At 42.4% G+C, this 20,516-nt stretch overlaps 1 protein-coding gene across 27 annotated transcripts in view; it reads right to left on the minus strand.

Moving 5' to 3' along the window:
- Positions 1–20,516, minus strand: part of IKZF2 (IKAROS family zinc finger 2) — a 111,478-nt gene that overhangs the window by 35,177 nt on the left and 55,785 nt on the right. For 23 of the 27 annotated variants that reach the window (XM_025152117.3, NM_001398138.1, NM_001398137.1 and 20 more), the window contains 2 exons: positions 18,415–18,681; positions 8,507–8,674 (listed from right to left, as the gene is read on the minus strand). In XM_025152117.3, the coding sequence (XP_025007885.1) occupies positions 8,507–8,674; positions 18,415–18,661 (415 nt within the window). In that variant the 5' untranslated portion in view covers positions 18,662–18,681. The remainder of the gene's footprint in view (positions 1–8,506; positions 8,675–18,414; positions 18,682–20,516) is intronic. The other 4 variants (XM_040703281.2, XM_046943418.1, XM_040703282.2 and 1 more) reach the window with 2 other exon arrangements.

Consider the following 20,516-nt stretch of genomic DNA (forward strand, 5'->3'; position numbering starts at 1 on the left):
ACGTGCCAATCTGAGCATACAAATATTGGATTTGTGTAATAAACCCTGCCAACAAGGAAAATAAGGCCAAAAGAGGCTTCTGTAGGTTGACTTTAAGGGAACAAATGGACTATATACCTTTAAACATCTAAGCTATTAGACTCTCACCTGACAGGCTGTCCATCGCTTCTCTGGTGCATAAAGACAAGTAACTTAAATTAAGCTACCTTGGTGGTTAGGTACCTGAGTTTGCAAATTGGGTCTCCTAGGGCTTTTTCCTATTTCATTTTCCCTTCACTGAAAAGCGAGGCAACAACACATACCCACTTCACACAGGCTTTGGGCTGATGAAATAGATAGCGTTCATAAAGGAAACAAGATGCAAAAATTGCAGGCTAAGTAGTAAGTCCTTTAGTGTTATTAATAATCACCTCACTATTGTGTCTAAGATAATCACGCAGGTATCAGGGTATAATACCTCAGTGGTTATGGTAACGATATAAAGTTATTATTCCCTCCACTTTGTAATTATCTCATTTCACCGTTGAACAAAGGATACGTAGAACTGGGGAGATAATACACAATGCTATGCAGCAGGGTCACCAGCAGCAATGGAATACTCTGCTAGGTACCGACGTGCCCTTCACTGCAGCAATATGCCTGCACCTTGCAATCATTCGTGCATTCTGCACTCTCTCCATCACGACAAGGTTGGTAAGTGGTCTTATTTTTATTTCACTGATAGACAACTGAGGCAGAGACGAGGTTAAGGGGTCTGCATCTCTGCTGTTTTGGTTCCAAAGAGTACAGTGATTTCACAGTTTAGATCCCTCAAGAGAGTAGCCAAAAGTCAAAATCAGCAATCAAAAAAGACGAGTGGATGGGAAGATAAAAACAGTCTAGAACAGAATCAACACTGGACAGATGACTGCAGACTATAAATGTTGTCACAGTGTAAGCTGAGTTATTCAGTCACAGAAGGTGGTGTTAGGAAAAGCAAAAATTTGCAGTGAAAGAAACGGTAGTTTAGGTTAAGTATCAGGATGAGAGTCAGTTGTAAAAAGCAGATGGGAAGTGGAATCATCTCCCTAGGGAAGCAATAGAAACAGCTTCTCTGGATGTTTAAAGAACAGCTTAGGCATGCTGCTTAAGACTGCTGCTATCATATTCATCTGCTTTTCTGATGCCCGCATGCAGCACTGTGGCACAATAAAAGCCTGGAGAAAAGAAAAAGTCACCATCACATTTGCTTCTGCAAAGCAAGATGACTGGCATAAACTCGCAGTGGAAAAATGACCATTTTCTCTCCAGAGCACAGAAGAGCACTTAATCAGGCTGGCCTGTCTCATGAGAAGGACGTGAACTGCTAACACGGAGAGCAGACAGAAAACAGGCACAAATCTGGACTTCAGCAGCCCTGTACCAAACACACACAGTGCTGGCACTACACACAAAGTAGGAAGGAACAAGTCAATATTACTGAGACATGATTCCAGGTGAATCTTACACCATACTGAAGCTGTCTAAAGAAGGACCTTGACACTCCCAAGTACAGTGGTGCTGTTTGAGCTGGATGCAGCGAGAGAAGATCCAGGAATTCTGAAGAAAAGGGCAAAGGACACCCTGTCCTCTCCTTGTGAGCAATTTATTGCAGTGCAGAACTGAAACCTGCCCTAGGGAGCTTTTCTTCATGGTGAATTCGCAGCACTGGGGGCACTAATATTCCATTTCCTTTCCCATTTTGGGATGTAGGACCTCCCTACCTTAACACAAAACTCCTCCTTGCCATGGATCCAGAGACCCAACCTGACACCAAACATGCGAGTCTGCTATCCTGTCTCACTAAGAAAAAGAAACTAGGTTGATCAGGGAAAGGAGGAAACACTGCAACCTCTCTCTCCAGACCTTCTCTTCCCGCTTCTCTCTGCTGATAAGAGGCCTGGCTGGCAGTCCTGCTGCTGGCAGAGAGCTGACAAGGTTGTGCTCCATCAGGTTATAGCAGGAGGCACAAGACTTGTCTCAGACAGTGTGATAACTCTTAGCACCTAGTAATCTCACTGAGAACTCACATACAGAACGGTATTCCTCAACACTGGTATCTCTCATCACTAGCAGACAGGGTGAGCCTTTCTCTAATCAGTCAACTTACAAGGTAGGCCCAGAGCACTAAAAGGAACAGGGCACTCCTGCTTTCACGCTGAAGAAGGAGGGAGCTGTACAACTTCTGTTCCCATCATCTCAATTGCACACCCTAGTGAGGAAGGAAAAAAAAGACAGAGAAAAGCTGATACCCATTGCTAAGAGAGATTCATGAGGCTGGTACACAGCACGTTTACCCATGCTTGCCAGGACCACTTCTCCTATTCCTCTGTCTTATCTATAAGAAACAGATCTCTTGAGTTGAACAGTCAAAAACCGATTCATAACCACTGCAGATAAGAGGGAATCTTCAAGACTTTTAAAGGTCCGACAAGCAAAAAGCAAACACTTCTTGCTTTGGGTGAAAACTTATCTTTTCACAAGTTCCCCCTGAACACAAAGTCCAAGTCTACTTTTTCTGGAAAGATCATAATCTTACAGCATCTTTAAATCAAAGAGGGTTTCTCATCAATAATGTGCTCTGTAGAAGCTCGGTCACGCTAAGCTTTTTCTATACCAAGATAATTCTGAGCATGTAAAAGATGATCATCTCATGTAGCTTACACTTGACACAGTATGGCTCTGGAGGTGAAAGTGACTCCGGCACTTCAAGGCTCAGGTTCAGATTTAGTGAAGCACGGGATACAAGTTGGCTCTGCATAGATTAAGCTTCAGAGAAGAATGCCTTGGAGATAAAAAGCCGTACATAGCAAACTCCTACCCTTGTATACATTTTGATCTGCTTAACTTCCAATGTTGCACATACAAACAATATGGAAAGCAGAATGCTTGAGATTTTAGACTACAGCACAGAGCGAAAGCCTGGAAGGTACTGGAAGCACTGATGAGAAAGCAGAGCTGCTTCGGTATTGTGCATGTGCTAACAGCAGGTTAGAAGCTGGCATCTGATATGAAAATCAAACGATTTGGGGAAGTGATTAATTCCACTGAGTTCAACTAAATCAATGTAAGAAAAACTGAGACAAAGAGCAGCTCTGCCTGATGAAAGAGAGCTCTAAAATGCCCACAGGCTCATCACAGCTGAGGGAAGATGCCGTTTGCTAACCTATTTGCAGAACTAGGATTTGTGTGCAAAATATTGTCTCCTCCCCTTCACATACTTTCTTCGTTTTTCAGATAGTGTCCTACTTGCTCACATTTAAATTCTTTTCCCCTCATTCATGATATACTTGAGTCAGTCCAGCTCTGGGTGTAATGAGACCTTCAGGTCCCAAGACTCTTCTAATTATGATGTTCTCATCATTAAAAGCATGGTTACAGAACAGACATTGACTTCAGCCAAGTCTTTTGAGAGCGGAGTTGTTAAAAGTGGTACAAGTCTCTTTGAGATGAAAAAAGCAATTTACAACATGGACTCGTTATTATTCTTAATCATCATCTTTGCCACTCTCAATAATTCTCACTGGCTTTTGACAGGCAGTGCTTCATGCACAGGGTTGGTTTTCCAGCTGTGTGTCAGTTCATCCAATTTTTCAGCTGGACTGAAGCACTCACAGGTGAGATGGCTGAGATGACACTCATAGACCTGCATTGGGACAGGCATTTTGTCAGAATTAAGAATTGGGTCCCTCCTGCCTCTCAGCAGTCGCATGCACAAACATCACTGCTCCATTTCCCTAAGAAAAGGTTCTGCTGACAAGAACCATGCAATTGCAGGCTAGTAGGACACCTCTTGGAGCTCGGAGGATGTATGGCAACACGAGGAGCTGAGAAAAAAGCCCTTACGGAAAAGAAAAGCAGAGTTTCAAAGCCAGAAACGTAGAAGGAGTTACTGAATTTCTTTTCCATGTACAAGGGGAATTTACCTTTTTAATGAGACATGTCTTGTGCACTGCACATACTTTGCTGAGAGTGTGCTTCTGGGAGTTTTTGCCTAAGCCCTTCTTTTCAAAACAAATGCTTCACTGCTTTTCTTTTGCAAATAATATGATACCATTAGTTCAGTGCTATTAAAGAGCTGGGTAGTAACAAAGTGCAGCAGCAATATAGAAGGAAGAGAGGGAAGAAGAAACAAATATTTTCAATAAGCAGAAAAGGGAAAAATGATTTTCTAGAAAGGAAAGATGTGGCTTGGAAGCAAGTTTTAAAATGCATTGTGAGGAAAAGCTTTTGTGACAGGAAAAAATAATGATGTGACTACCCAGTTTTTAGGAAGAAATAAACAGTAAAACTGCTGTCATATATGAATAGCAGATATATACTCCCACAGTAAGGGAATGTGATTGAGGTTGCCAAGACAAAGACAGGAAAATAGTGAAGTTCTAGAATTAAGGATGCCTGAGAAGGCTTCATTTGGCCTGTCTGTGTGTATGCATAACCAGACAGTCTTTTAATTACATAAATCACATAATATGTGTCCCACGGGGCCACCCTTGCTTAGTGTAAAGGATGGACGGATGATTCCCACTTAATGAGAACCTAACTCTGCTTTTCATTTTGATCCTGTCCCTCATTTACAGCTTCCTACCCAAGCCCTGCTCTGAAAACAAACGCACTGATGTTTTCTATGGGCTTTTCTAGATTGCTCATCAGTGCAGCCTTGGCTTTTCTCATTACTATCAAAGTGCCTCTGTTTAAAATAGTGTTATGTGGAGAAGATTGACTTGGCTCTTTTAGACACAAGGAACTCACCTCAAAACATAACCGATCATTTTACACACCCTCTCAGCAGAGCCTGGCTTTTCAGTATAAAGGAGCATCAGGTTGTACGCCATATCTTTCCAAGTACAGAGATCCACACCTAGGTGCATTAACCACGAGATCTACCTGTCAGAACAGTCGTTTTTCCTTAAAATTTTTGCTTTGCTCACTAATTGCCTACGGCAGAATTTGTCTCATCTATCCTGTACGCGCCTTTGTTTAGTTGTGCGCTTCTAGAGATGACAGAGGATATGAACATGTCTCAGGGTGACACGGCAGGGGCTTTGTGACTTCCATCAGGGACTGGCTTTGTCTGGATGCCTTCCTCTTTAAAACAGCAAATGTTAGGCAAGGTAAAGCCAATGCCTGCTGGCTGGCCACACACCCTGCAAGAAGGGGCTACCAACTGTTGCTCCAGCCCCCTACAGCCGGTCCTTAGACTCACGTCCTGCAAGCCTGCTTGGGCACCTCTCCAGTATCACCTCTGTTGTGGAACCTCAGAGCTAATCCTGGAAACAGTACCTGAAACTCCTTTAAGAACTGTCAGGCTCAAGACAGCTCTTAGTGCAATTCTGTGCAGGAATCTCTCCCCAGGCATTATCCTACTGTTGTCCTGAAGGCATCATTATATTGCTGAAACCAAAGAAGCTGCGTGTGGGAGGAAAATATAGACACAAAGTTCATCAGAACTGCATATGTCAGTAAAAGGTAAATAACTGCAGGAGCAAATAACTGCAAGGTAAGTCCTTAATTTTTTAGGGTTAAGCAGCAGTAAGTACTACAGGTGTGAAGAAATACTTTGCTAACCAGTCATCCTAGAAACACATAATAAGATACAATTCTGCACAAGATCATGATACTCAGAAACACTCCAAAAGAACAGGAAATAATATTAAACAGCATAAACCAAATAACCCTACCAAGGCAAAAACAAACAAACAAAAAAACCCCAAAAAACAAAAACCAAACCAAAACCAAACAACAAAAAAACAACCAAAACCATCTTTTTTTTCTTTTTTTAAGCTAATAGTAGTTTCATTTCAAACCTCTCCAAGGTGCTTCTTCTAATTTATGTTAACAAATTCCCTACGTTTTCACCTTTCCTGTCCTACTGTATGAAAACCCCGCACTAGGAACAGGAAAAATGGACTAACTGGCAGCAGTGATGAGGAGGTGGAACTGATTAAGTAGTGACACAAAGTGCTTTCAAAATCACAGATCAAGCTAGCTCAGAGGAAAAAAAAACAGATAAAAATGTCTTCAATTCCTTTCCTTCTTGCATTATATTGCCTTCCATTTAGAGTGAGCAGCTTAAAACATTCTTGAGAAGAAAAGTGGTGGCTTTTTTTTTTTTTTTTTTTAATTAATAGCACTCTTGTTTAAAGAGGAAACAGATACATAACATGAAAAAATGATATTCGTCTTGCATTTGTGCAATCATGTGCCAGATTCTCAGCTACTGCCAAATAATACCACTTGCCTTGCTTAGGAGATGGGATTCTAAACTATATTAACTAAGGAACTGATCTAAAGAGCTTTCCTTTTATAAATACCAAAACATATTCAGATTCACCTCAATTTAGACATAAATGTACCAGACTAAAACTGGATTGAAGTCTCATATTTCAAAACTGTTTTCAATCTTTTCTGTCTATAATTCAACTACGTGATAACCTGTTTTGTTTCTTTTTCTGGTCAGAAATAACAGAAAATGTACGGACTTGATGAAGTTTACACAGTTCTGCTGTAATCTGCAAGGCCTACCTACAAGGTTCTGATGTGCAATTTATTAAATCATAAAAGAGCCTGCATAGTCCGCTGATAGGAAACAGTTTAAATCTCTTGGGAATGTCTATCCATCTTCTCCGTGAACAGCGTTCACAACTGTGGGCATAAAAACCAACCCAGCCACATGTCTGGGACAGAAAGACACATTAACTTCCATGCTCATATAGGTTGTACATTTTGGGGCAATACTGGAGGTTTTTAACTCTTCATCTGTGAGTGCTATTCTAGAAATTGTGTTGGAGAGTAATGTGAGAGCACTTGGCTGTTTCTCTTGGGCCTCTGCTCAAAACAGTTGTAGCTGACTGCTTTTAGTGATAACACTCTCTTGAAATTATAAGTTGAGTACAGTTAGTTGAATATAGCTATGCCAGTTAGGGAAGGAGCTCCGGTGGGACCCGTATGCATAAGCTGCATAGATGCCTTCTGAAAATCCCACGCTTTAATTGTTTCATCTTCATGCAAAAAGCAGAAAGATCGGCCATGTACTTTTTACACAGGAAGAATGAATAATTGCTATCAGTAGCTGCATCTAGGTAATAAAAATCTATACTCATACTATGAAAACGATCTTCAACCTCAATATTCGTGTTTTTCTATGTGAGCTCTTTTACGTCATGATTCCTTTCTCAATTAAATTGTGGATATCTTCATTGTGTTCACTTTTTTTTAACTAAATTTCAAGTTGAAACTACTGTTATGGTCAGATGTGTGAAAATCACAAGGCACTGTTTCACAGACATCTTTCCCTTTTGACTTTCAGATCGAATCCTCTCAGCTGACATCTCTCAGGCAATACTCTTTCAGCCTAGTCCCATGCTTGCATTCATGCTCATGCTTTCTGTCTGAAGTATGTTTGCAACAGTGCAGCCTCCTGCGTACCTGGAGAAATTTACTAGCTTATCCTTTCTGATTCTTGGAAATATAATGGAAACTCAGTACCCTAATGCTCATATAACAGAAAATTCCACTGAAGTGAGGCTGACTCTTAGAATAAATGTGTATAAATAGTCAGAAAGCTCCGTGATGACATTTTCACACGCAGAGTTTCTGTCTGCAGCCGTACTTCTACCACCATGTTTCAGTAGTCACACATTTGCTAACACCTTTAAAAAGTTCATCTGTAATCCTGTCACTTCTAACCAGTCCAATTATCTCTGCTCATTCAACAATGAAAAACACAGTCTCCTATAAATGGTCTGGACAGAAAAGTTGAACATCCTAGTAGATAAAAATCACAGCAAGCTAAGATCTTACTCAAGAGATCTACACAAACGAGTGAAGTAGGCAGAACACCGCCCTATGGTGTAGCATATAGAGATTGGAAACACCTCCAATCCTGATCATCAGGGCTATCAACAGGACTACTAACGTATAGTTACGTGACTGTTATTTCTTTAAAATCTATCAAAAAGCTGTGTGAAGCAGGCAGGGAAAGCCCAATCTCTCCCACACCTTTAGGAATTAGAACTTTACAGGAGAAATAACTGAGTCAAAAATGCAATCAGAAGGATCTTGAAAGATCAGCAAGTATGAGCTCCGTCAGCATACGGCATTTAATAGATGAAGAAATTGGTACGAACTGCAAAGCAGGCTTCCAAAAGCACAAATTTATTTTTCTGATCTTTGGAATTTCGCAGCCACTTTGGGGCCTAGAGTGTCAGAACAATCTGCCAGCAAAGTCTGGATACACCCAAGGAGACATTCAAAGGGAAGTGTGATAGCATCAGCAGAGGAGCTCAGTTACACAAAAGGAGAGGTGTGGCTGAACCACAACTTTTCTGATTCACATCAAGGCTTTTCCAAAGCTCAGAGCTGTGCTATCTGAAGAGGATGGTGCAGCCCCGGAGCCACCAGAAACAGTTATTTCCACAACCTGTTTCGCTTTAGCAGTAGCAAGAAAGGAACCAGCAAGAGGGAAAAGAAGGCAATGTGGGCTCACCGGAGTGGGTCCTGAGGTGTCCTGTGAGGGCGTCCCTCCGTCGGCAGGCGTAGCTGCAGAAGGGACATTTGAACGGTTTCTCCCCAGAGTGCAACTTGATGTGCCTCAGCAGGTTCCCCTTCTGGGTAAAAGAAGCTCCACATTGGTTGCAGTGGAAGGGGCGTTCACCTGAAAGGGAAAATGGAAGGGAGAGCGCTGTCAAGAAACACCAGAAGGTGCCCACTGTCCCACTCTTTGTAGCACTGTCATCTCACATAGGTCTGCTCGCACTGCCACCATCACACCATTTCTTCTACTCTGTGCTCTGTGTAAAGCTGCCAGCAGCAATATGGGACTCTTCCCCTTACACAGCATCAGCTGGAGGTGATCACTGCCGTCTGATTTTCATGAAGTTCCCAATCTTAGAGGTTTTGTCTTCAGCAAATGATGAGCTCTGCTCAAAATTTAGATCCATAGCTGGAGTCTGTGGTATTTATATCTACAGTTTTGCATGTATTTTTAGTATTGGTCCAATCCATATAAATATTTGAAGTTGAACGCAAGGATTAGACTTGACAGATTTTAAAGTCTCTGTTTTCAACTAAACCTTTTGCTTACACTACAGCTTAATTAACGTCCCTTTTTAAAGGCTGCTTTCCATTGCTGGAGTGGTATAAAGACAATTAATGCAAGTAACAATGAGGCCCACAACCTTCGTGAAGTAGCAAAGGCTAAGACAGTCTCATGATGTTAAATTCAGAAATAGGCAAATTTGTGTAAAAGTAATGGAAAAGACTTGTTTGATGCAATAAATAATTAATTTTAACCAAAACTCTACTCCTTACTCAATCTGCCCCACAAACATTCACACACACATGCACACAAATGACGTTGATGCTAATCATTCATATTTGCCCTTGAAAGTGGGGAGTGGATCAATAAACTCTTATTTTTTAGTTTTTAAATTTAAAAAGGAAAAGAAATCTGACATACTGGCATAGGTTTTCTGAAGCATTATTAAGACCATAATCTAGATTAACATTTGTTGAGGACGCTCCGTTCTGTCCCAGCATTTCTGGGCACATAGTCAGCTATAAGCACCTACTTACATCCCACTGGGTAGACTGAGAGTCAGTAGGGAACAAAAATATATTCAACACTCGCCATTCATCCAAGCACTTTTCTACAGCTGGACTTGAAATGATGAAGGGACTTCACTAACCAGGGCCCCCCCCAGCTCTTCAAGGTCTTGAACATCAGATTTCAGATGTAAGCACTTGCACTCATTTTTTTAAGCATATCCCACATCATGGATCCTTGGTCAGGTCCTGTTGGGACTCTTGAGCTCGAATTCATTGGCATGAAGCACGGTTCTTGTGAGAAATAAACATGCTCTGTGATCTTTCACATCTCCCCAACTCCTTTTTTCAATAGCTTTAAAATGGTTACTCCCTGGCTATACAAAAATGTTGGTATCGTAGTAGTTCTCATGTCTGGTGTAAACACCACCATCTGTCTTCTGATTCAAATGGAAAGAGGGAGGAAGAGAGCTCTCACAGGTGTTCTCTAGCACTTCTTGCTTTGGTGGTTTAAATCACTGCCCCTGCCACGGTCCTGTAAGGAGGGCAACAGAAGGGAGGTGTGCCACATATGTACCACATCTCTGCAACTTCATTTTGCGTGATGAAGATACATCTGAAACCACTGCAGATGCACTGAAGGAGATATTAAAGTTGCTACCATCTTGCCAAAAACATTGTGGACTAATAATAAAGAACAACCAAGCCATGAAGGTCTTCTTCCAAATACACCAAATGCAAGCTCACTGGAATTGATAGGGGGTTTGTGGCTTCTCCATTAAACTCCCACAATACATTTGAAGGATCTGATTAGCCATTATCTTCTTTTATATCATTTCAAAATGTCCTAACAGAGATATGTAAGGAGAATAAAGTCAACGAATCCTATATACGTGTGTGTGTGTGTGTGTGTGTGTTTATTCTGTTTTGCTTTCGGTGTCTGAGAAAACAGGCCAAACTCCCTCCTCTGACACATTTCTCAGTATTCAGGAATAACAGCTTCAGTTTCGGGATGACAACATTAAAGAAAGCAACAGGATTCTCACCAAGTTTCAAGTCTGTTCTTTTATTCCTGCTGGTTTTTAAGCTATGCAGTTCGTGTGTTTTACCCAACTTTTCTTTGATATTCTTGGAGGCCACATATGAGCAGGTATTATTCCTCAGTAAACAGGCAGCTGAAGACACATTCAAAGCCTTCAGTCAGGAATTCAGGTACTCACTGTACTACAGCTCAGTGGCAAAGATGACATGAGAACATCCTTCACAAAGTCACCAATAGCCTGTTCCTTTCTTGCCACACACAGCATCTGCTACAAGAGCACATTTTACTCTCAATAGACTACTTTAATCCAGAAGGAATTATTTTTTCCTTCTAGTTTTAATTCTGAGCAACCACTTTGATCTGTTTCTTATAGTTTCGTCCAATTGTGTATTTCCTGCTTCTTGATTAAACTGCAGGCTTCTGGGATGAGAATTAATTTTAGTCACATTCATGCTATTGAGTAGCAGTTTTTAAATATAGTACAGTTAATCTGTACACAAACACCCAATAGAAAGCTACCCCCAAAAAGTAAAAACTAAATAATAAGATTCTGCTGTTTTTATATGAACTCTGTTGTTTGATGCCCACTTGAGATAGTAGCAAACCAACCTTTTCTTTAATCACTTCAGTGCCTTGAGAAGAATGCTTTCTCAGTTATTTCTTCTGCTGTCTTCTGCTAGTAGGTTTCAGTAGTACTCCAGAGTTATTATTATTCTCTAACAAAGTAACATCCCTGGCATCCTTATTCACTTCCCTTACACTCCTGTGAAAAGTAGTTTTTAGTTCATAACTGAAATGAATTATACTTCCAATTAAGCATCCGCTAATAACAACCATGCTGTATTCTAAGATTCAGCTAATAGTAACTGAAGTGCATCCTTTGTAAAGGATTATCACACCAGACCTAGGTAGATCTACAGTTCTAGCATCAGACACTAGAAATCTGGGCTCCATACCATGCTGGTTTGCACAACCAGAACACTTGGGAAGGAGTGTCGCTCCCATTCTGCAGTCCTGTGAGCCCAAAGGTACTGCACAATACGTGGGATAACCTGTCTGACACTGGCTTGGGCAGCTCTACTTCACTCATGCAGAGTCTTTACCTAAATACATTTCCTCTTTACATGGCAGTTCCTGTGTTTAAAATATTTTCCTGTCTTTTGGGGCGAGTGCAGCACAGATACACCAGAAACCAGAGACCAATGCAATACATTGCATGCGTGACTATGGGAGGCAACGGACAATTATAAGCATGGTGTGTGTTTCACCATTTATAGCTATGCACTTGCCTTTTGGTTCTGTTAACTTGTGCTGATTTATTAAAATAGGAATTCATAAAAAGGACATGTACTGAAATGTGTGACTACATGAGCTTTTTGCTTTTTAACACTGGAAACTATGTGACTGCAAATACTTTTAGTCTAGTGCTAAATATTAAATCTTTTCTCTCTTTTCAAGCCAAAGCAGGGCAAAAAAGCCTTCCAACCTTAGCAACTAAAAAAAAAGACTCAGTGGAGAGAGGGAGAAAACAGCTAACCAAACAAAAAAGATGTTTCTTTTCAGCTCCAGATTTAAGACCTTAAGTCAGAGCACCGTTCTGCAGCATGGAGAATTTAATTATCTAAAGCTACTTCAGGAGTGGACAGGGCAAGGTGAGCCAGAACTGCCACGTATTACCTTTCCTAAAGGCTTAAGAGGAGCAGTTTGTGCCAAGGAACAGCACTGATAATTAAGAAGAAAAAACACCCCACTCCTCCCCCCCCAAACAAAACAAAAACACCCAAAGCCATGTGGGCCAACAGAGCTGGGTTCGTTAGCACGACACGGCCCTTTTACAAATATCTGTAATATATGGCATCTCACCGGAGACTTCAGAGCAAAAGCTACGAGTGCTTCCTAGCTGATGCAGTCTGAAACCAGCCAAACTAGCAGGCTAAACTGCTATTAACAGCTACCATATTTTACCACGTATGTGCCAACTGTTATTTCGAAGAGCAAACCAGCTCCATTTTCTACTTAACCGGACGCTTCCCTGTACAACAATTCTCCTTTACCGCCTCAGCACGGAAGTGCTGCGCAGGAGTTTCACTATGAGTTGGCCTTCTCTGAATTCTGTACCCCTGCAAAATACATCAGTGACATTTTCTGTATCAAAACAGAAATGTAAGCGGGGACGGAGCGCGGCCAGAGCTGTTCTGACACTTTTAATGAGACTGTCACAAGTGGTTGTCAAAATATACATGAATAAATAAGTATCTCTCCTAAGATTTGAATTAGACTTCTTCCACTTGGAATCAATTGCTTTCTGCTGTGTTATTCACAGCTTAAAACCTTTAAATGTATAATTTGGGAAAGTGGAGCCCCAGTTCCCTAGATCCGGTGTGCCCACAGACCTCCTGACCACGCACGCTTTATAACCCTCATCTGAAAGCTTCTGTCCCTTTAAAATCAAATGGAGCAGCTCACAAACTAATACGTGTTCTTGGTAAAAGCAAGGCCTGCTTACTTTCAGAGCAACATTCAGGTCCCTTCCTACGAGTGCTTTAATTACTTTTTTTTTTCTTTAAAAAACACGGGTTTTAAAGCCTCTTCAGAATGCTACAGAAAGCCAGGAAAGAGTCTTTATAAACATAAAATCCAGGTCCAATGGGACTACGTTTAGCATCTGTTCTGGTTAAATATATATCGAAGACCTCAGCCATTCCTGTTTGGCACATGTTTTTGATACCCAAAGGATAACTTTGGTACTTCTAAAACAGGATTATTATTACTTTAACTACTTACTGTAAAATCACTGTTGCTCCCGCTGCCAGTGAGAAGGTAGTTCTTCATACTGACAGTACCGATTTGCACCCTTTGACAGTAGGCTTTTTGTTAACACTCGGGTGAGAAGAAACACTTTTACAACTGCTGTGATCCTGCTCTGTCCCAGATGAAATCTTAGCAGCACTGCTAACACACTGGCAGGCAACGAGATGCAACGTGCCTTCATCCCAATGAAACACAGAGCACCAGATTTGGCTCCATTCCCATGCCTGTTATTCTGGGGACTACCCTGTCTGTATACTCACTGTTCTATTCATCACTCAACAAGCCGCACCTCACTTGCCATCCGTGATTTTACTACGGCTTGGTTTTTCTGTTGTTGGGAAAAACCCTCTTCCAAGATAATGCCATTTCTTATAAAACAGTAGTGACAAATCTCTATGGAAAAATTCCTGGGAAATTCTGGGTGATTTCCAAGTGTCCTCCGTACACAAATTTATGACCACATTCTGAAAAGCGAAAAATTCTTTCTGTGAACAGGCCAAAACCAGATGTGTTTAGCAAGTGCTGCAAGTCAGACATATCCTTACGCGAAAAGCCATTTCAAAAATTTCAAACATCTAAGCTCTTCTTCCTTATGCTTAAGTGCAAAATGACACTTTCAGAGAAATCGGATGATTCATTTAGGAACTTAAGTGGAAAATATCACTCTCCGAAATTTGGCCCTATGACTTTTGATTTGTTGCCAGATGATTCTTATTCCAAGAGGTAGCCTGCAGCAGGCTACAAATCACAAATTAAAGCCAATTAAACTCTTGTACTAGAAGAATTAGGCAGTTCAAGGGAGTTAATTGTTGTGTGTTAATACGACCATTTGTTTAGATTTGTTCCTGGTTAGCTGCTTTAGGCAGAGAAGTCTTTCATACTGAACCCAAAAATAATAAGTTCATAGTTCCAATGCTGCACATGTTCAGTTAAAACGCCATGCATGTGGATTGTAGAACTGAAGGTCTTCCTCACTGGTGCTTACCTTATCTCCCTTTACTGACTTGATGGTACTGCAATGCAAGTGGAGAGCAATGAATGATCTGAGACCTTTCAGTGGTTAGTGCTCCAAAAAGGCTTAAAACAACAAAGCAGTGGTCCCAGCTGAGAGGTGGCGAGAGCTCTGTGCTGCTGCATTGCTCCCCAAAGCTGCAGCTTGAGGTCTGGCTGTGTCAGCACAAACCCTTTACCTCTGGGTGTCTAACCCTCCCAAATCTTAAAGCAAGGAGGATGATTCCAATCCTGTCTTAGAAATAAGAGGTGCTTCCAAATCCAACAGCGGACTGGATAAAGCACTGGGTGTTACTGTGGAGAAAAAAATCACTATTCCTGGTGCAAGTGAGAGGTGCGGAGCTCACTGAGCACAGCCACAGCATGGCTGGAGCAGTAAATAGTTTCTGCTTTGCACAAAATGAGGACTGAGGACATTTTAATTCAGGCCCGCTAGCAGAAAGTCTGAAGAGGTGAGAAATCATTGGCGTTCCTTTTCATTAGCTCAGACAAATTGGATTATTGACCTCGTCTTCTTCCTCTCCCCTTTCCTCAGCGTCCCCAGGCACAAGCCCCTGGCATATCCAGTGGCAATAATATGTGACTCATTACCTCCAGCAGTAACAAAAAGCTCTGATAAAGATGCTGCAACCTGAGGCACTTGGTGTGGAATATGAAATTTGGACCAAAAGAAGACAGAGGAGGAGGAAAATAAATCAAACCTATGCTGACACATGCTATTTTTCGGACACGAGCATGTGGCATGTGAGGAAGGGATCAGGGTTAGCCAGCTTACTAAAGTAGAGAGTGCAACACAATTAATTCCCATATCAAACATTTCTTTTCTGTCAGTGATGACAAATAAATAGAAAGGCCTTCTCGTGATGGCCGTGCAGATTACACAAACGTTTCACCTGAATTACCAGCATCTCAGAGAAACACTGTGTTCTGTGGCATCTAACGAGTAGTTCTGCTACGGAGGGGTCAGGGAGCACAGCATCACTTGTCCTTTATGCAAGTGCAAAGGATAAATGGGAAACTTCTAACAAGGCAGGGAGTGGCCATAAGCAGGAGAGAAAATGGATGCTTTCCATGAGGATGAGAGCTGGGATACCCAACTGACATGCTCTGTCCTTACCCACAGGAGAGGATATTCTCCCCATCCCCAGATGTGTTTGGCTGAACTACTGTGATGTGGCAGGGGAAGGCAACTGCTCCTCAAGAGCAGAGGAATAATGCCTGCAGGAAAATGTGTCCCTTTGTGTGCACAACACAGCCAAAGCCATATGGCACATCTTCTCACGAAGCTTCAGTTCCAAAGCGTAAGGAAAGCCACACTTTTGTCCCAGCATACAGTCAAATTACAACCTCTGCCACGACCACAGCACTGTGTGTGATTTACATAGAATGCTGTCAGGTTTTTGGGAAGGGAAGAGGACTTCAGTTTTTGCCAGTGCAAACAACTGGCCAGGCCATGCTTTGGCTGTGTACCGATAAAGAGGAACGTAAGGAGGGATCCAGCTCCCAAGGCACACATGAATTGTCTTCAGAGGTAAGGACTTGCATGCCAGTTGCATTACCTGATAAAGAACATCATCCGTTTCCATTTACTGGGCACAACCTCCTTTCCCTCCACCATCCTCTCCCTTGGGCTGTAAAACCAGACTGCCCACAGGCCAGGGCTCATTCCAGAGCTGGGGCCAGCACATTCAGCCCAACTGCTGAGGAAGTGGCAATATATTTTTCAAGTACTGCACTTTAGAAGAGAGTATGTTAAAAATACTCCTTAAAATCGAGGATGTGGAAATCCAAGCAAATTTCTCCTTCTGTTGTGGACAGTGAAGTAGCAGCATGTATTAAAAAACAAACAAACAAAGCAGGGGAAAAAAAAAAAAATCCCCCGCAAAATTTGCCAACTGCTGTACTGAGAGTAGAGCACCAGGCTGCACTTCTATATGCTTAAGATATCTGTATAGAGCAATGCAGCACACTCCTCTGCTCAGATGGGAGAAGAGATGTAGCTCAGCGCAGAGCCACCACTGGCCCAAAGGCAAAAGCTACAAGCCATATAACTCCTACCCACACACACAGACGTGTAGTGATTGTCACCCATACACAGGTGAGATTTTGCCCTGTTTCTTTTGAATTCACATTTTCTTCAAAACAAAAAGGCAGCTTTGTCTTTACTTAAAAGATGAGCTAGATATCTCCAAAAAAACACAGGCTATTTAATTAAGTACCTAAATCTAAAATTAGCTGGTCTAATTTAGCTGTTCAAGTTCAAATATGTGGACTCTGATGCACCTACAATACATATGCTCAGATAGATGCAAGTGCCAATGAAAACTTTTCAGCTGAAAGCTGGAGACTCAGTCTGTTGCATTCTCTGTTCTCTTTCCCTTTTCTAGTAATAGCATGTCAAATTGTTAATCAAGACTTCGTTCCTCCAGCTAATGCGTTTCCCTGTCGTAATTGCTGTCTAAAATCATGACTGCATCATAAACGATACTGCAATGCTTTGCATTATACATTTATGTTAAGTTATTATCAATACAGCTTATATACAGGGCATTAACTATGTAATATATATTTATTATTCCTCTGTACAGAAATTCTATTGATTTCGTTCCCATCAAGTGCACACTACTTGACTGCAAACTACCAGGTTTACAGGGGGATTATACCAAGTCTTTTCTTATTCTGCCTTAAAACTCCACTTTTCTTTTTATATCCTGGCAGATATCTCACAGTTACAGTGGGAGCCTCTCACCCCATTAAATAACAGCAGAGAGAGATAAAAAACCAAAACCAAAATATCTTTCATTTTCTCAAAAAAAGTAGGAATAAACACCCCGAGGCTCCAGAGAAACCTGTGCTTAACCTTAGTAAGATTTAAGCATATGTCTTAAGCCAAAAAGTATATATCGTGGCAGTTCAGGTGTTACACATCTTAAATCTCATAGAAGTTAAACATGTGCTTAGGACCTTTTTTGAATCAAAGGCTCTGCGTGACAGATTCCATAAGACTCCACAATATTGTCTTCTTGCACCATCCCCACTTTCCCTTGTTAGAGGTAACGGCCACTCCCACCTAAGCGAGTTCAGGATCAGTCTCTGGGTACCTCCATTTATCAGATTAGCCCAGACTCCCCCAAAATTTGTTTTGAACTTGAGACCCATTCTTTCTTTCATCCCCCAATCCATGTGGCAAAGGCCTTGTCTGCCTCTTGAATTCTCAAATCCTTAAGGCTCGTAAGCTGTTTTGGCCCCCAATCGGTAGTAGCACTGATAGTAATAAACATAAATGAGGGGAAAATGTAAGCATTGAAAGATGCCACAAAAAATGGCATCTACATTGTCAGGGCAAGCACTAGTCCATAAGAACAGTTCAGGTGAGATTTCTTTGATGGAGCTGTCACATGATGAGCAGGAAGCCTATCTGAGCACTAGGATACGCATCCGAGCGTGAGGTAATGCCTGCATGCCGTGGCTTTGCACAGTCACCCAGCATCATGCCCAGCCTCTCGTGAAGGTGTGTGACACCCGAGCTGCTGGCCTTGTTTATCTACAAGCAGCTCCAAGGGAAAGCCCTGAAACTCACCTTAAAGTATAAAAAATCTTGCACGTGCACACACACAACCACATACACACGCCCTCCATATTCTCCCTAGTCAAGATCACTAGAAAGGTTGATTTCATAGAATCATAGAATCACTCAGGTTGGAAAAGACCTTGAAGATCATCGAGTCCAACCATGATTTTCAGACTTCTGTCACATTTTTAAGAACCAAAAACTAGAAATGAACACCAAGGAAGCACCACACTCGCCAGAAACACAGAATCACCAGAATCCAGGGAGCAGAGGGAGAACTGAATCAGCAAAGCCCACTTTTCCCCTCCCCAGTCTCCTGCTACCCCATGAATGAAAAGGGAAGAGAGAACAGTTGTCAGGTAATATCAACATCAGATGCCACAGGCAGTCATCAGATTTTCTTTCAGCTGCTTACCAGTGTGGCTCCTTTTATGTACCATTAGCACATTGGGCCCAATGCAAACCATGCCACAGACGTCACATTTCAGTTTACCATTCGGAAGCCGGATTCCTCCCTCGCTCGAGAGCTCCTGAATCTTTCTGTTATCCGCCATCTCGTTATTCTCAGTGAGGGGCTCTTCCAGGCTGCTTCCTTCATCGAGAACCCTGACCTCATCTTCCTGACAGAAGGTCTTCCTGTCAGATTCCTCATCACTTTGCATTTCTACCTTCACTGAATTTGCTGAAATAAAAAAAAAAACAAAAAACACCAACAAAAAAAAAAACCATTAAAATGTGAATTTTCTAAGTTCCCAAATGCTAATATAAGTTGCTTCTATTAACAGTATTAAAGCACAGGCTTGAGGCTCAAACCAACACAAGTGCCTTGTGGTAGTGACAACTGCACCAGTTACAAGTGAATTTCAGTTCGAGACAATTTTCTTTTCCTAATTCAGAGCTTAGAAACTGAAGTGTGGAGTGATCCAGAGACCTATCAAAAGCTGCAGAGATGTACCACGCTTAAGAACTGACCTCCTGCTTCTCCAAACGAGGCACAGGAGCTCCCTTCCTTTCAAGGGACCAAAGTTACGAGTACAGTACGCCAGGACACATCTCCATCTCTCCTGCCCTGAGTTTGGGAAGGGCAACACAACTTTTCCAGAGACAGGACTCTGCACCACCAGAGCTCACAGAAATGAGCACACTAAACAGGCAGGATTGCTCAAAGCTCAGGGTCTTGATGAAGCAGGGCTCCTGTTAGTAAGCTCCAAACCATCCTGCCTGCACAGGCACGTCTCCTGACGAGGGGATGTCAGCCCTGGAGGAGCCTCAAGTACTTCTGTGCCACCATGTTCTGATTCATGCAAATGGGACACTGCCAAGGCAAACAGCGAGACCTACGCTGCCGGTTTAGTTATATCTGTAAAATAAGCAGACTTAAACATGTTTCTTATCTGCCTGTTTAGACCAATGGGCCCACCACCGATTTCTTTAATTCTCAGGTCGCAAATCTGTAAGTAACAGCCGCTTGTGGGTTCAGCACATCTTTGAAGAAAACGAACACATCAGGCTTTTTCACAGAGGGGTCTCAGCGCAGGGGTGTTTTAATCACCAGACACCCACGTTCCAACGGCTGGTGGAAACCGCTGAGAGGCCTCTCCCAGAGTCACACTCTCCGACCACACTGTCAGCCAGAAGCCAAGCCCACATGCCAGTTTCCATAAGCCCTGATCCTGCTGAGGGGTTTAAAAAGGAGGTGATTCAGCCTTCATATCTAAGCAGTCTTTGACCCCTGCGCTAAGGCCATTAGCATGAGTGCCGATGGCAGCAGAGGATCTGAGCAGAGGCGCGCGGCCTGGGCCTGGCCGTGCCTCTGGAGCCCTGCTGGAGGCCTGCACTCCAGGTCCGAATCTGACGAGCGAACAAGAGAACTGGAAATAACTGGGTCTGCTTGCTGCCAGTCAGCACATTTTCCAAGGGCTGGCCTGGCAGTATCAGAAGAACTAACCCTCCAACTTCCTTCTTCATCCTTTCTCCTCCTTCCCCCAAATTTACGGTCAGAGAAAACACAAGGTTCAGAGACCAATGTCGATGTTGCAATTCTAAGCCATGACCGTTACCACCAGACAAAAGCATAATGAACGGGATAAAGGCACCAGAAACCAAACGATAAGACGCTGCTTTTTAACCATAAAATTGTTGAAATGCATCTTCTGCTGTTCATCGAGGCACTAATGGAAGCTCAGGAATGGAAGTACTATCACAGCAAAGCCCATCTCAAACAAGGACACAGACAGATCACAGCAGACTGATACCAGCACGGGCACTGTCATCACCAAATCCTGCATCTACAAAACATTTCAGCGCTTCATTTATAGAAGGGAATTGATATTTTGTTGCCACAGAGATGCATTTATTGTTAAAAAAAGAAACAATGGCACAGACAGAGAGCTTGGCTGCTGCTCAGCTCCCCGCCTGCACCCTGGGTGCAAGATGGCGATTGCCACCTCACCTTGTGCCGACGGTGCACAGAGAGATGGCTCAGGTCCTACTCCCACCTCCTGTGCAAAGCACGTG

This window comes from Gallus gallus, chromosome 7 (assembly GCF_016699485.2).
Source record: "Gallus gallus isolate bGalGal1 chromosome 7, bGalGal1.mat.broiler.GRCg7b, whole genome shotgun sequence".
NCBI lineage: Eukaryota > Metazoa > Chordata > Aves > Galliformes > Phasianidae > Gallus > Gallus gallus.